Source organism: Pinus tabuliformis, chromosome 6, assembly GCF_031772625.1.
Source record: "Pinus tabuliformis cultivar Carrire ecotype Pingquan chromosome 6, CPIR1, whole genome shotgun sequence".
NCBI classification, from domain to species: Eukaryota; Viridiplantae; Streptophyta; class Pinopsida; order Pinales; family Pinaceae; genus Pinus; species Pinus tabuliformis.
In genome coordinates, this window is record NC_142292.1 from 1,639,432,940 (window position 1) to 1,639,449,513 (window position 16,574).

General features: G+C 37.3%; 1 protein-coding gene across 1 annotated transcript in view; it reads left to right on the forward strand.

Annotated features, from left to right (window-relative positions):
• Nucleotides 1-16,574, forward strand: part of LOC149265225 (metal transporter Nramp6.2-like) — a 101,294-nt gene that overhangs the window by 71,162 nt on the left and 13,558 nt on the right. Inside the window, exons 3-6 of the mRNA XM_089402227.1 lie at nt 14,635-14,745; nt 14,925-15,055; nt 15,555-15,639; nt 15,767-15,807. Coding sequence (XP_089258353.1) covers nt 14,635-14,745; nt 14,925-15,055; nt 15,555-15,639; nt 15,767-15,807 — 368 coding nt within the window. The remainder of the gene's footprint in view (nt 1-14,634; nt 14,746-14,924; nt 15,056-15,554; nt 15,640-15,766; nt 15,808-16,574) is intronic.

Below are 16,574 nucleotides of genomic sequence, written 5' to 3' on the forward strand. Positions count from 1 at the left end.
TGTGTCAAATGGTTATGGTCCTATGTGTGTTACTTAGGGATCATGTTTTAAAAAGGTATTGATGTGAATCATTACAAAAACCGTTAGTCATACTCCATCATAATTCTTTAAGGCATGTCTTGTCTTGTTTGCGTCATTGGTCCTTTGCGCAGTTTCGCAGCGCAGTCTGATTGGCCCATTTGGCAGCACAATGATGTTTCCGCCTTTTCGTAGCGTGTCATCTATCAGCCATTTCGTAGCGAATTCTGTCTATTTATAGCTGTTTGCGCTACGGAATCGGGGATTCGAGGTTTCTGCAGCGCGTTTTCTTGAAATGTCAAGTCTGGGGAGATGAATCATTAGGTCCGTCCATATATTGTCAGTTGATGTCCTCTCCAGGTCATTATGGGTCATCATTCCGCTAAGAGGTTCAAAACCACGCACATAAATATCATTCAAAGTGATTTTATGATGTATGGTTGTATCATGATATTTGTTATTAGTGCGTGAACTGACTTGTTTGTGTGACAAGATTATTGAAGCGAAAAGGAGCCCGAGTTTTCATTTAAAGGAGCTGATTGCAAGCGAGCCTGCATTCCAAAGTTTGAAGTTGCATTCTGAGTTGAAGCTGCTGTTAGTTCTCTGTCCGAAAGTTTTCAAAGTAAAATGGAGAAAAGGGAACATCGATCCGGTAGGTTCCAAAGAACAGAACCAGAGGGGCTTGATATTACGTTAAAGGATGAAGGTGTAGCAAGAGCTTTTAAAAGTGCTGGTTGCTGGAGGTTTTGTGAGAAGTTGCAAGGAGGGCACGCAGAGGTAACAAAAGCTTTTGCATTGAATTTTACTGGTTTAAACTCTAAGGTGTCAATGCTAGAATTCCATGTATCCCCAGAAGCCATTTCTAGTGTGACTGAGATTCCTAGAGGTGGACATGAATGGTTCAAAAATTTTAAATTCGACATGAGTCCCTGTAAGAAATTTCTGAAGGAGCCTTATGTAAATGAGGATCTCACAAAAGCTGTGCCAAGGAGCTACGTGAAGGAACATTTTGCCCTGCTCCTCACATGCATCCAAAAATATATAACATGCGAAGGGAGGTATAACAAAGTTTATTCATATCATTTTAAACTTTTGTTACATTTCACAGGCAAAGCATCAATTGATATCCCTTTCTACTTGTTCAGAAGCCTAAGTAAAATGTGTGATAAAATTCAGCTGAAAAAAGATGGCTGTGAAACATCACTGTTCCATCATGGTTTGGTGAAGTTGTTAGTGTTAGATGGTTTGCAGAAGATTGGTAAGGATTGTAACTCCTTTATTTTTATGGCTGGCTTTCAGAGCAAGACGGGCCTTACTCCATTGCCTGTTAGGGAAAGGGAAAAAACAATTGAGGAACCTACTCTTGCTGAGCTCAGAAAAGAGGTGAAAGATCAGAAGAAGTCCAAAACCAAGTTGAAGAAACCAGTGAAGCCTTTGGTGATCAAGGAGACACCTCAATCATCACCAAAAGAGAAGGTCAAACAGAAGAAGGATGCACCTGCACCAAGTGAAGTTGAAAAGGTATCAAGAGTAAAAACCAGAGGTCAGTTAAGCAAGGAGAAGGGTAAGTCAATTGTTGTTGAAGAAAGTCCTGTGTCAAAAGCTAGTTTAACTGATTTACTTGAAGCAATTGAACTTGAACAAGATCAGTCACTGCAGATTGAGCCAATGGAGCTTGAGCAGGACCAGCCAGTGCAACCAATGCACATTGACTTAACCCAATCCTCACCAGAGAGCATGAAGAAATAAAAGGCTTCGAAAAGGTTACGGTTTGAGGAGCCAAGTGAAGAATATGTGTTCAAGCCACGGAGGCCAATTACAAGAAGACAAATGAAAGAGGCCGAGAAAGTGCATAAAGAGGAGGTAGCTGTAAAAATGCCTAGTACAGAGTTTCTTGAAGTTTTGACTAAAACAGTGCATGCAGCCAAGAGTAAAGACAAGAGTAAAAAGGTTATTATTAGCCAAGGAGGGAATGTCATAGCTATCAAGAACCAGGCAGGAAAAACCCAGGAAGAGGTTAGCAGTTTGAAGAAGAAGCTAGGTAAACTAGCTCACTGACTTAAGAGGAAAGGTACTTTTCAAAGTTTTGATAAATTTTGGTTCAACTTCCATCATTTTGAAGTTATTTAGGTCCCTAACACCTGTATAAAATGTCTGAAGAAATCATGAGTTTAAGCAGAAAGCGCTGCAAGATAAATGTGTTTTGTTTTGACAAAAACAGTAGTTTCGTAGCGCGCTATGAAACTACTGTAGATGTTGTTTTATAAGAAACAATGAAATTTGATGATGAGGTCAGCGAATTTTGAAAGGAATGCCTCGAGGACAGGAGGGAGATCATACAAGGCTATCATAAGCAATTCAAACAGTGACAGGTGTAAGTTTTGAAGAAAAAGTGAAATATTTTGGTTTTTTGCTAAAGTTTTCCTAAAGGCACTTTATGACCGAATTTCTAGGGTTCTGGTAGGGTTACCGGGATTTTTGGTTTGTACACCTGTTCAGTCCACAAGGCATCCAGATCATGAGGCATATGGTGTTATGCGTTGTTATTGAAGGATTAAAGAGCTTGGAGCGTGGTCTTTAAATAGTAAAGAAGAATGGAAGACAGGGACCGTGAAAATAGGGTGCTCATGTTTACTAATTAATGAGCCATCTACACAGCTAGCACCCGAAGGCCAGCTCGTTCAGTGAATGTTCCTCAACATATCTCAGCCACAACAGAAATTGTACAGTTGTCAAGGATCCAAGAAGAATCATGCATACGAGGAGATAGAGTTGGACTTTCAATGTAATTAGGACTCTATGTATTTACAGCACAATACCTTATGTATTTAATAAGTTTGTTTAGAAATAGATAAGGTTAATTAATGGTAGATCATCGAGCTCTCCCCTCATGCTTGTGGAGGAGACTCAAGGTAGTTTTAGTTTTGGTTTTTCCTATATATAGTGAAAACTCTGATGTAAGTAGGGTTGGAGATTTATGAAAAAACAGAGTTTTTATATCAGCTTATGTAAAAGACTTTTGACAGTAATATAAAGATTACTTTTTCTCCCCAAGATTCATCATGTGTTCAAATGCTCAGAATATATGTGGCTTTTTCATTATCCTTTATGTTTTACAGCTCACTAAATATGCAATCACTCTGAATTCACCTAGTGCTCAGACTTCCTGTGTTTATTTATGAGTTGAGGTTCTTTTTGAGAAATGTTATGAGTGTTTAAACATTATATGCCTTGGCTTCCATGATTGAGTAGTTAATGGTTTACTGCAGAAGTGTTTGACTCCGTGAGCCCAATGGAAGAAGTGTTGTTTTGTTGTTCCAGCCAGCTTATTTTCATGTACTTTTTAAAGAGTTAGCCATCTGTTCTTGTTATTAATTCCTATCAAAAATCTGTGAGAGAGCCCTCTCTGACTAAGGAGGCTAAGCCTTAGTCTAAAGCCTGGTTTGAAGTAGTTGCATGAGATCTTGCTAAGTAGCAGCCCTTACTACACGATTTTGTGATAACATGTAGAACAAAGGATTTGCAAAGAAAGAATATGTGCAAGAAGAGGTAGGTGCGAAAGAAGAAAAATGAAGGCTTCCTCTACACTCCTTTCTTTGTTCCACACAATAAAAGTTTCCTTCCCACCTCTGTAGTTTGTATAATGAAACTATTTTTCGCACCTCAAAACTTTGTAGAATGAAATCTTCCTCTACATCTTAAAGTGAATTTGTGGCAACCACTGCAACAATTGCAAAGTGTGTATGTCTCAGGGTTTGGGTTTCATTGTGCATAGTGTAGTGGTGAGCAGTAGGATTTTATTCAATCTTCCTTTGCATCTCGAAGTGAACCCGAGGGAACTAGTATAAAGTTTGCAAAATATACATATCTTAGTATTTAGATTTCATTGTGTAGACATCGAAGGAATGGAAGAACATTTCATTATGATTCTACACTTATGTGCAATCACATTTCTACACTCCCCACACTAGAAGCTTCTTCCACTCCTAGAGTGAAATTCATATATTAATTTTGTGGAACTTAAATCTTTTTGTATGAACTTTCTCCTCGATTCCATTTAATCAAATTGCTTAATATGTATTTTAGATGTTGATAGTATGAGTAAGCCTTAATTATTTTGATAATGGGTGTGGACTCTGATGGTTTGATGAGTAGTTTTCAAAAATATATTCATCAACTTTGATTCGTCATTGAATTATCGAATTATATATCACAACATTTCACACATTGCAAAATAAAAACTTCCTCCACACCTGCGCACTTCGTACAATGAAAATGTTTGCCACTCTGGACTTTCATTTGCCACTTTGCACTCTGCACAACGAAATTAACTCGACTAAAAATAAAATAAATTAACTTGATTAAAATTCATATTAGGATCAAGTTTGTAAGTGGAAATTTAAGTGCCACAAAATTAATATATCAATTTCACATATTTTATACAATCAAGGTTTAGCTTTTATTGTACGGAATGAAAATATGCAAAGAAAGGTTTCATTTAGCAAGTGTAGAAACACAATATTCTTGAATAATAACATACTTTGCACAATCAAGGTTTAGCTTTCATTGGGCCAAATCAAATAATGACACACTCTGCGCAATTAGGATTTAGATTTCATTGTGTGAAATACAAAGGCATGATAAAAAATTTATTGTGCCTACTGTGGAAATTTTGTGGAGTGTAAAATTGCAAAGGAAGCTATGTAGAGGTGGATTTCATTGTGCTAAGTACAAAGGTGTGCAATTGTTTAAAGGTGGATTTCATTGTGCGAGATACATAGGTGAGGAGGTGGAAATAATGATATATTGTGAAAATGTGGGCATTTTCACAATGCCCCACATAAAACGAAACAACCTTAATTAATTAAATGGTGATAAAGATAGGAAGTATACTACATTGCAACTATTAATCTTGTTTGAATTATTAACTACTCAAAAAAATAATTTTAACTTTATAAAATTTTAACAATTCAAAAAAATACTATTAAATTAAAATATATAATTGTTTCCTTATAAACCATGTAAATTAAACTAATTCAAATTAAAATATATAATTGTTTCCTTATAAACCATGTAGAATAAACTAATTCAAATTAATTAAATTAACTTGTTAAATTATTAACAAAACATGACAATAAAATTTTATTAACTATTTTTATTTAACCACCCTCAAACAATATATTCTAGAACTACTATTCAATAAATTAAAGTAATTTTATTAAATTATTGAATATCAAAAAACATAAAAATATATTTCTATATATTTTTATTCACTTATATGGTATAAAAGAGAATAAATTTGATTTTTATTTTTATGTATAAAATAATAGGTTTTAAAGAAAAAATAATAAATTAGAGTATAATGTTTTCAGGCTAATATTTACAATATTTTTGAGAATTAAATAATCATTTAAATCATATTTTTAAAAAATAAATAATAATATAATGAACGAATAAATAATCAAAAATTTTAAAATAGATAATAATTTGATAAGTTTAATAATAATAATAATAATGAGAATGGTTGTACCCATTAAAATTAAATGATAATAATAATAATGATTAATATACACTAAAATGAAATGATTTAGAAAACTTTATAAAGGTGGGAGATTATTTGAAATATCTTATATTTCTATATTTGTATTTGAAAGTATTTGAAGATCACCATATTTTTATTGAGTTAAATGCGGAACAAAAGTTTTGAAATTTAAATCTAATCTGAGTATAAGTTAGGCAATTGAAGAGAATGTGATTTTCATTTTCAACCTTCTTAATGTCATAAAGTGATAGATGCTTTCATTTCATGGTGTTTTGGTTAATCAAAGATGTGTTTCACTATAAGACTCATGAGAATTTGTTGTTATTTTATCAATGTGAAGACAACAAGATCCTTTGTATTTTCATGATTTTGTTGATCATCTCATAATATTGTAGTTTCCTTTTTCCCTCCTCTCTTTTATCTTCATCCAAAGATTTTCTTTGGTAATGATTTTAAAATATTTTTGGGAAAAGAGTGCCAATTTTTTTTCTAATGTCAACTAAACAACAATAGAGATTAGCTTTATTATTGCAACACTACTCCACAATTATCATGAGAGTAACATGATATTCCACAAATGGATGATATCTCATACTTGGCTTTTCGTTGTTTCATTGTGTCTTTCTAGCCACAAGCTATTTTTTTTGTTTCAAAATAATGTGTTATAGCTTGGGTAAATGGGGATAATCATAATGGTCCTATAATTAGAAGGAATGCTTTTATCCCTAATTTTAAAGACAGGTAAAATGATATTTTGCAACCAATGTTTAGGGAAGTCTACCTTCACTTCCAAATTAAAGGTCCTTTGTATGTGAAGGAGAAGAATAAACCCTTTTGCTTTAATTACTTTAGCATGGTAGCTTTTAATATCCTTAGCTTTCTCAATTAAAAGCCACTTAGCCCTGAACTCTATATTTTCCTTGAAAGATATAGGCATCAATCCATAATAAGCATCAAAACACTTACTTCATGATACTTGTTAAAATTAAAAATATCATAAGAAATAACTAAATTATAAGTTTATTTCAAATTATTATTGTTAATTATATAAAGTTAGTATAAATTGTACATATACACAGTTAAAAAAAACAAACAATATTCTTAATCATGGATATTTGCTCCTACTTTATATCAACATTATTAATATGTAAATAGGCTTTGATACAATACCATGGGCCAATACCATGGTTTATCAATACCACATGTCAACAAAACCATAACTTACTTCATATGACACTTGTTCATATGTTTTTTTTTATTAACCAACTTAATTAAAACGACAAAAGCATCAAAATCATTTTAGAAATAAATCTTAGCTTTTAATTTACATGCACTACTAAAAAAAACTATATGAATTAAATCTATACCATCCACTTAATTATTAATAATAAAATTAAATTTGTGAAAACCGTGTTTCAAATTAAACATGCCTATCTCATAAAAACATTCCAAATAACATTTATAAAATTAATACAATAATTAAAATAATTAAACAAAATCTTATTATTAACCCAAATGTTAGGGTCCCACCCTAACCCCCTTATTTATGTCATGGGATCACGTCATAGTCAAGAGTCAATAAAGCCCATATTAATATTTGTAAGTGGTTAACCCGCAATTAATGACGAGACCACAGTTAGTTGCAAATGGGCCGTAGTATTAGATAGATGGTATTAATAAAACCCACGGTATTGGCCCGTGGTATTGCATGTATGAGTCATATATAAAGGATAGAGACTCCCTGCGAGGAGTATCGTGTCTTATTTTGTAATCGAGCTCTGGTCTATTGGAGGTTGCCCCCTCGAAAAGGCAAGTGAACATTACTCTCGGAATAATAAAATCATTGCTATTATGTGTTTTGGGTATCTTTTCTTCGCATATTCTGTATTCGGTATAATTTTGTAGGTTAAGAGCATAACAAGTGGTATCAAAGCACTTTCCACGGCCTGTGGGATCTCCAATTCTTAGAAAAAAAAAAATTGGCTAGAGACGTGTTCCGGCATCTTTAAACCATGGGATCTGTCGTTGAGTGCATAAACCTGCAGATTTGGGGAGGCATGCACACAGGAAATACAAGAGGTGGTCACGTCTGTTGGACTCCCTTGTAACCCCTGTGGGTACCCCTTCGAGTAGTAGCGCATTAGACAGAACCGCGCACGAACTGTTTTCCACGTACCCTCTGGGTATATCGGAAGCCCCTAGGCTCCCTTGAAACCTCACCATAGATAAACCGTCGGTCGTCTTGTGGCTATAGTACACCGAGAACAACACTCGGAGAGATTACTCGCCCGTACAATAGGGTAGCCGGGTTGTACAGCTAAGGGTACGGTCGATCCTCCTTAGTTAGAGCCCTGAAACATTGGGCCGAGTACTACTGCCAGACCCTTATGTATATTGCGATCTGTAGCACCTGACACTCCTCAAGACCATAGTTCCCTTTTCTATCGGGGGATTGCATATCATCTATTCCAGATCCGCTAGTGCAATGGGGTGCAGCAGCAACCGGCATCAGTCCCGCAATCTCGAGTTCGCAGATCAGTGATTCCGATCTATTAGAGCCAGCTGATCCGCAACAGCAGTCCATTCTGCCGCTCAGAGCTATCCGATCTACCATTCAGATCTCTCAGATCCTCCAGATCGGAGTTGTTGTGAAGGGTTCCTATACCGGGGTATAATTTTCGCAGGACTTTTCGCCGCATTGACATTTTGAGGATTTGGCAATTGCAGTATTGATCAAGAAGGAGTAAAACTCCGTTAGGAGTTTTCCAAAAAAAAAAATGAGTCTGAGATCTTCCAGGGCGCTTATTGGTGATCTAGCCCATCAGAATCAGGACGACGAGCTGAGCACGGTGGTACCATTCAATTATTAGTGAAAAACTTTAGGCAGTCCCAATTTTTCATCAAGTTGGTGTATGGTAGAAACTAGAGCTCAAGCAATGGCCAATGAAAGAATGGACGAACTTTAAAAATCCGTCCAATCCATCAATAAGCAGCTTACCGGACTATCTCTCCAGGTCCAGCAATTAATCCCGAAGGGAAAGGAGCCAGCCCACGAGGAGGCGTATAATGACAATGAATATGCCACACCCACCCACCCACCACCTAGTCAGCGACCTCCCAAGTTGGATATGCATAAATTTGACGGTTCTCACCCGTCCACATGGAAAGCACAAATGGAGCAGTATTTCAAACTGAATCATATCTTAGATGATGCGACTAAGCTTATGTTGGGGAGCATGTACTTGGACAATGAACGGTGGCAATGGTGGGAATGGCATCAACGTTGCAATGTACCTTTTAATACTTGGACCCAATTTACCAAAGCTCTTCGAGACCGCTTTGAACAGGAGGACTCTTTTTTGGGTCGTCTTACTAAGCTCCGACAGACAGGTACCGTGGATGAATATATTACAGCTTTTGAAGCCTTAGCCTTCCGCACTTGGGGTATCCCAAATGATTTCTACACTGAATGTTTTATCAGTGGTCTTCAAGAAGCCATAAAAGCTCAACTCTTACTGCACCACCCTCCCACTTGGACAGAGGCTTGCAAGGTAGCCCGTAACGTGGAACGTGCATTAGCATCCCAATACAGTCGCCCAAATTTCCCCACTAAAGGTCGTCTCCCACAGGCTCACAACACGACTCAAACACTTAAGGTCCAAAAGGTGTCACCGACGGAAATGGCCGAAAGAAGGAAGCAAGGACTATGTTACTACTCTGATGAAAAATACTCCCCAGGTCATAAATGCAAGGAGCCCAAATTTTTTCAAATAGATCCCACTGACTACAGCTCAATAGAGGAAGATCCACCACTTGAGGAACATGAGGAGCTAGAAGAAGACAACCCAAAGGAGAATGTCTTTGATGAGCCAGTTATTTCGTTGCATGCTTTGGCAGGGATTTCTTCCCCTCAAACTCTAAAAATCAGGGGTTTTCTTAAACCTCGCCCAGTAGTAGTCTTGATTGATAGTGGAAGTACCCATATTTCATCCATCAAAAAATCGCAGAAGCAGTGCATTATTTTGTACGAGCAGTTTCTAACTTCCAAGTCCAAATTGGGGATGGGGGCACAATGAAATGTGAAGGCCGCTATGAAAATGTCAAACTTCAAATGGGGGATTATCAGTTGAAAACCCACATGTTTGCCATACACATGGGGGGTTGCGACATTGTCCTCAGTGCTGAATGGCTCCACACGCTTGGGCCAATCACAATGGATTTTCAGGAGTTATATATGAGTTTTAAGCAGAACAACTACACACATACCCTCCGTGGACTCCAGGAGGGAACCCCTCTATCATCAGCTCGCGTCGGATGGAAAAATTGTTAAAAAAGGGCAATCATGGCGTGGTAGCTCAATGTAATGCCATCCAGGTCGTCGAAACCAAGTCTCTGCAAATTCATCCTGAGATGCAACAGATTTTAAGTAACCATCTTCCGGTCTTTGACAAGCCTCATGAGCTTCCACCCTCGCGAGGGGAACATGATCACAATATCACCTTGGTTCCAGGGGCCCAACCCCCAAATGTGCGGCCATACAGATATCCGTTCACCCAAAAGAATGAAATAGAAAAATCATCAAGGAACTTTTGGAAGCAGGTGTCATTCGTCCCAGCATTAGTCCTTATTCATCCCCAGTGGTCATGGTGCTCAAGAAAGATGGGGAGTGGCGGATGTGTCCCGAATTCAGGGCCCTCAATAAGTTGACAGTCAAAGATAAATTTCCCATTCCGGTGGTTGACGATTTGCTGGACGAACTCAATGGGGCTCAATTCTTCACTAAGCTGGATCTTCGCTTAGGCTACCACCAAATTCGCATGAAGGAAGTCGACATTCCCAAGACTACTTTCCGAACTCATGAAGGCCATTATGAGTTCTTGGTCATGCCATTTGGTCTTTGTAATGCCCCCTCTACTTTTCAGAGCCTTATGAATCACATTCTCAAACCCTATCTCAGGAAATTTGTCCTTGTCTTCTTCGATGACATCCTCATCTATAGTGGCACTTGGGCAGCACATCTTCAGCATGTAGATCTACTCTTACACCTCTCCGCAAGCATAAATTATTTGTCGAGATGTCCAAGTGTTCGTTTTGCATGAAAGAAGTTGAGTATTTGGGCCACATTGTGGGGCGGGAAGGTGTCAAGGTGGACCCCAAAAAGATCCAGGCAATGCAAAAATGGCCTCAACCTAAGACTTTGAAGAGCTTGAGAGGATTTTTGGGTCTCACAGGCTATTATCGTAAATTTGTCTGCAACTATGGCCGCATAGCGAAGCCCCTCACTCAACTCCTAAAGAAAAATTCCTTCTTCTGGAATGAGGAAGCACAACAAGCATTTATCGCTCTCAAAAACGCCATGTGTTCCACTCCAGTCTTAGCACTACCTGACTTCACCAAATCCTTTGTCATTGAATGTGATGCTTCGGGGACCGGTATTGGGGCGGTTTTAATGCAGGATGGGCGACCTTTGGCCTTCACAAGCCAACAACTAAGTGGGAGGAATCTGGGCCAATCTACCTACGAAAAAGAAATGATGGCCATCTTACATGCCGTCGAGACCCGACGACCTTACTTATTAGGGCGACGTTTCCAAATCTGCACAGATCATCACAGTCTTAAATATTTTTTGGAGCAACGCCTATCCTCCCCACAACAAAATAAATGGCTCGCCAAAATGCTGGGATATGATTATGAGATCATTTACAAGAAAGGGAAAGACAATAGTGTAGCAGATGCCTTATCTCGCCAATTTGAGGAAGAAAGTACTCTGCTAGCAATTTCCCTCCCCATTCGAGAATGGATTGAAGAGGCCTGCAAGGAATGGTTTTCACACCCCGGGCTATCCCAACTCATTTCTCAATTGCAAGTAGATCCAAATTCCACCAAGGGCTACTCGTGGCAGGATGATATTCTTTGCTACAGGGACAAAGTCGTAATATCCCCAACATCCACCCTCAAAGGTCGCATTTTGGCAGAATTGCACTCATCGCCCATTGCAGGCATTCGAGCTTTCAGAAGATGTATGCTTGCACCAGAAGATCATTTTTTTGGACAGGCATGAAAAAAGACATCCTTACTTTTGTAGCAGAATGCGATGTCTGTCAATGCCACAAAGGGGAAACAGTCAACACACTAGGCACATTACAACCATTGCCCATTCCGACATCCATTTGGATGGAAGTTTCTATGGATTTCATTACGAGTCTTCCAAAATCCGGGAACAAGTCAGTCATCATGGTGGTTGTGGACCGACTATCGAAGTATGCTCATTTCTGCGCACTACCACACCCATTTACACCAACTTTGGTCGCTCAATATTTCATGGATCAGATTTTCAAATTGCATGGCATGCCCACTTCTATCGTGTCCGATCGTGACCGGATCTTCACCAGTAATTTTTGGCAGGAACTCTTCAGGATACAAGGCACTCAACTAAAACTTAGTACTTCCTATCATCCGAAAACGGATGGTCAAACTGAAGCCGTCAACGAATATCTAGAAACCTACCTTAGGTGTTTCACTTCAGAAAAGCAACAACTTTGGGTACAGTGGTTACCTCTGGCTAAATGGTGGTATAACACCAACTATCATGCCACCACCAAAATGACTCCCTATGAAGCAGTATATGGTCAACTTCCGCCTTCCCCTACTTCTTATCTCAAGGGGTGCTCCAAAGTACAAGCAGTGGATCAACTCCTACAACACCGCGCAACCATGCTCGCCCATCTTAGAGAGAATCTTCATCAAGCTCAGAACCGCATGAAGCAACAAGTAGACGAGCATCGCTCAGAGTGCCAATTTCAAGAAGGGGATCAGGTCTTTTTGAGGTTGCAACCATATAAGCAAACATCACTCAAAGACAAGGGTTGTCAGAAGCTATCTCCAAAATTCTACGGACCATACCAAGTACTTCAGCGCATTGGATAAGTGGCTTACAAGTTGGCTTTGCCACCTACTGCAAAAATCCATCCAGTTTTCCATGTATCGTGCCTCAAGAAAGTGATCGGGAACAATTGCCGAGTTCAAACCAGTCTACCTGAATTGGACGAAGAAGGGTCAATCTGGCTTCAACCCAAACAGGTTCTAGACACAAGAGACAAACACCTGCGCGGCCGCATGATTAAGGAAGTCCTCATCAAATGGAAAGACACCTCTCCGGAAGATGCAACTTGGGAACCAACCACTGTTCTTCAGCAGTTTCCGCAGCTTCAGCCTTGAGGACAAGGCTAGTCTTAAGGGGAAGGGCATGTTAGGGTCCCACCCTAACCCCCTTATTTATGTCATGGGATCACGTCATAGTCAAGAGTCAATAAAGCCCATATTAATATTTGTAAGTGGTTAACCCGCAATTAATGACGGGACCACAGTTAGTTGCAAATGGGCCATAGTATTAGATAGATGGTATTAATAAAACCCACGGTATTGGCCCGTGGTATTGCATGTATCAGATATATAAAGGATAGAGACTCCCTTCGAGGAGTATCGTGTCTTATTTTGTAATCGAGCTCTGCTTTATTGGAGGTTGCCCCCTCGAAGAAGCAAATGAACATTACTCTCTGAATAATAAAATCATTGCTATTATGTGTTCTGGATATCTTTTCTTCGTATATTTTGTATTGGGTATCATTTTGCAGATTAAGAACATAACACCCAAAATCTTTATGTGATAAAGTAAATATGAATCAGTGACATTAGTGTTTGTAAATAAATATTCATCCACTAAAATTTGGAATTTAAAAAGCAATTCCATTAAAATACTTATCACGCTCAAGGGTTACTTTACAATGTTTTCAAATTATATGATATGTCATCATCAATGTCGGCGCTTGATACAGTGGAGTGACATGAATTGTTGTTCACATGTGCATGCTTTATGTCTTAATTATCTTCGTGAAAAAGGTTACAGTACGCAATAGACATTATCACGTACGACATGATTATGAAAATGACATTATCACTTTTATTATCACTTATATTTCATATTTTCAGATTGTATTATAGTAATTTAATTATATTAATTTTTATATAAAATAATTTTTAATTAAAATGTTATGTGATTATGTAAGTATCTTATAGCTCAGATTCAATAAACTTAAATGAAGTAATATTTAGCGACAATGTTTCATAAGAGTCTGGTGCTTTGAAAGTGAATCCTTAATTTGCATTTTTATTGAACGTGAATTTTTAATTTGCATTGTTTTCATTAAAGTAGTAGAAAAACTTTTCATACTTCAATTTAGACTTATCATCTTAAAATTAATTCTATTTTAAAATCAAATTCAAATTTGAGCATATGCTTAACTTCAAATGAAAAAATTAAACCAGATATATTTACAGTGTTTGTCAGACTTCACCATAGAAACAGGGAGTCGTTTATGGAGGTGGAGGAATTGCAAGAACGACCGGAATCTGGGCAAATTTTTTTTAAAAATCTTGTAGAGGCAGTGCTTGAATCTTGTTTTTGATAGTGGAAATAAATTAGCACCATCAAAAACGTCTTAAAAACCTAAAATTTTGAAATTTAAAAACCATAATTTCAATTTACAAAAATCATAATCAAATTTTCTATAAATATAACCAAAATTTCCGGCAACTAGTCAGCCTCGTTAGACTACGGCGAGAAATAGAGTTAGAAGGTTGCCTTTATTTGCATCGTATTTGTGTTGATCTCGCGAGTATTTAGACTTTGCATTAATTAATATCCGCAAGGATAAGTGAATACATCGGAATCAACCTTACTTTAAGTAATATTTTATTTGGATGACTTATAATAGGGAGACATCCAAGGTATTTAAATTAAAAAACTTACATATAGAGGCAGACTTACGTTACAATATACTTAAAATAGAGTGGTTGGAAATAATATAATAGAACCACGTTCAATGGTTTCACAAATACCAAGAACGTCTGCGTGAAAGTGGTTGGAAAAATAACAATGTAAAACACTCCCCGCGCTGGACACGAAACGATCGAATATATATTTTAAGATTAGGGTGAGAATACTCGCTCGCTTGATATCGACCGGTTACCACTATTAACAGCCAATTATTAAACAATTGTGTTGTCTACGTCAGGCGAGAAAAGCGACAGTGATTGGCGGCGGCAAACCGTGGGACCATCTCCGCCGACCGCCGGTCCTCGTTGCGCTTTTGTTTCATTATTTGACTGCCTGGGGAGTTTATACGGTGAGGTTAAGTTGATTGTAGATTTTCTGAATGTTTGGGAATCGGACAGATATGAGTAGTGTGTTTAAAAATTGACTATCCTTATGTTAGTCTGATTCATAAAATCTATTTATATAATGAGAACGATATCCAGTGCTTCATATGAGCTTCCTTGAATTCTCATTCGCCTCCAAAATCAGGTGCTGACAGACTGTGGACTCCAGACTCGAAAGCAATGAATGACGGATCAGTGGAGAGACCTGAGCAGTTAGAGGGCAGCGCTGCACTAGAAATAGAGTCCATGTCAGACAGCATTAAGATAACAGACGAGGTAAATTCTGCAAATCACTATAATTTTATTCATCCCACAAGTTTCCAGTTATAGTAACATTCCGTTTCCAGTTATAGTAACATTCCATTTCCAGTTATAGGAACATTCCTCTTTAACTTATTTCCAGTTATAAGAGCATTCCTCTTTAACTTATAGTGATCGTAAATTCTACGAATATTCTGAATCTCTAACCATCAGAAAAAAAATCAATTCTTTAACCTCTTTCCTATAGTCATATTCCAAAACCTGCAATCAACATAAAAATTTAGAACATTCCTTATCACCTTTCATAATGGTGGCAGAACATTCCTTATCACCTTTCAACTTAAGTTGGCGTGAGAACGAGTTGGCTGCATCGTATTCTATAAAATGTTAAATATTACTTCAAAAATTTGGCGGATTGGTGGATTGGCTGAAGCGTTGGAGTAGGCTGATTTTCAAGCAAAAGAATTCGAAAATTTAGTCACTTATCATCTTTTTTAATTGTGAATTATTACAGAAACTAAAACCTGCATGGAAGAAATTACTAGAGTATATTGGACCGGGAATTATGATCGCCATAGCCTTCCTTGATCCTGGATGCGGTAAGCAATTTTCATATTCTTGTGAGCCGCAAGCGAAAAAAGGGACTCATATGTTGACTATTGGTAATTCTCGTTGTCTCGATTGAGTCTGATGAGTTGATTATTCTTTACTTTCCTTGTATTTCAGTGGAATCTGATTTGCAGGCAGGGGCGCAGTATAAATATGAGGTATATCCCAACACAGCAAGATATACAACATGATAGCAAATACTCATTTTATATACGTGATAGGAAATACTCATTATATAGATAAGATATATTACTCATTTTATATACGTGATAGGAAATACTCATTATATCTATAAGATAGGAAGATTGAAGTATTTTATATTGTTCAGTTTACAACAAATCAAATGAGATTTTGTGAAATAGAAGTGTTTTATACACAAGTGTATCTGATATTATTTTAGAGGGTATATGATACTAAATAATTTTTTTTTATTTTTATTTTTATTTTAAATATATGTTTTCAAATATTTTTGAGTAATTAACTGTTTATTAATATATAATTAGCTTAGATTTATTTTAATTTTGGATCTAATAAGTACGGAGAAGGATCAAATCTTTTGAGTTGCAAACATTTTTTAGAGTGAAAAGAAGTTTGATTCTTCTCTGCACTTAGTAGATCGGAAACTAAGATGGATCTAAAATGGTATAATATATTTGTAACTGATATTAAAATATTTTATTTATAATTCTCCTCCACATTAAATTGTTAAAAGAACTAAGAAACCAGGAAGACCCTCAAGTATTTGGATTCGGGCTCTCCAAATCTAAACTAGGGTTTTGCTTTAGCGTTTTGTCATTGGTCACCATGGCGGGGCGCGGAGGAGAGAGTTTAGCTCCCTCCTACAATCAAGTGGTTGTGGATAGAAGCAAGGGAGTTGGATCACATTGCTTCAAGAAACCAACGGAGATGGTCAGAGGCTACGAAT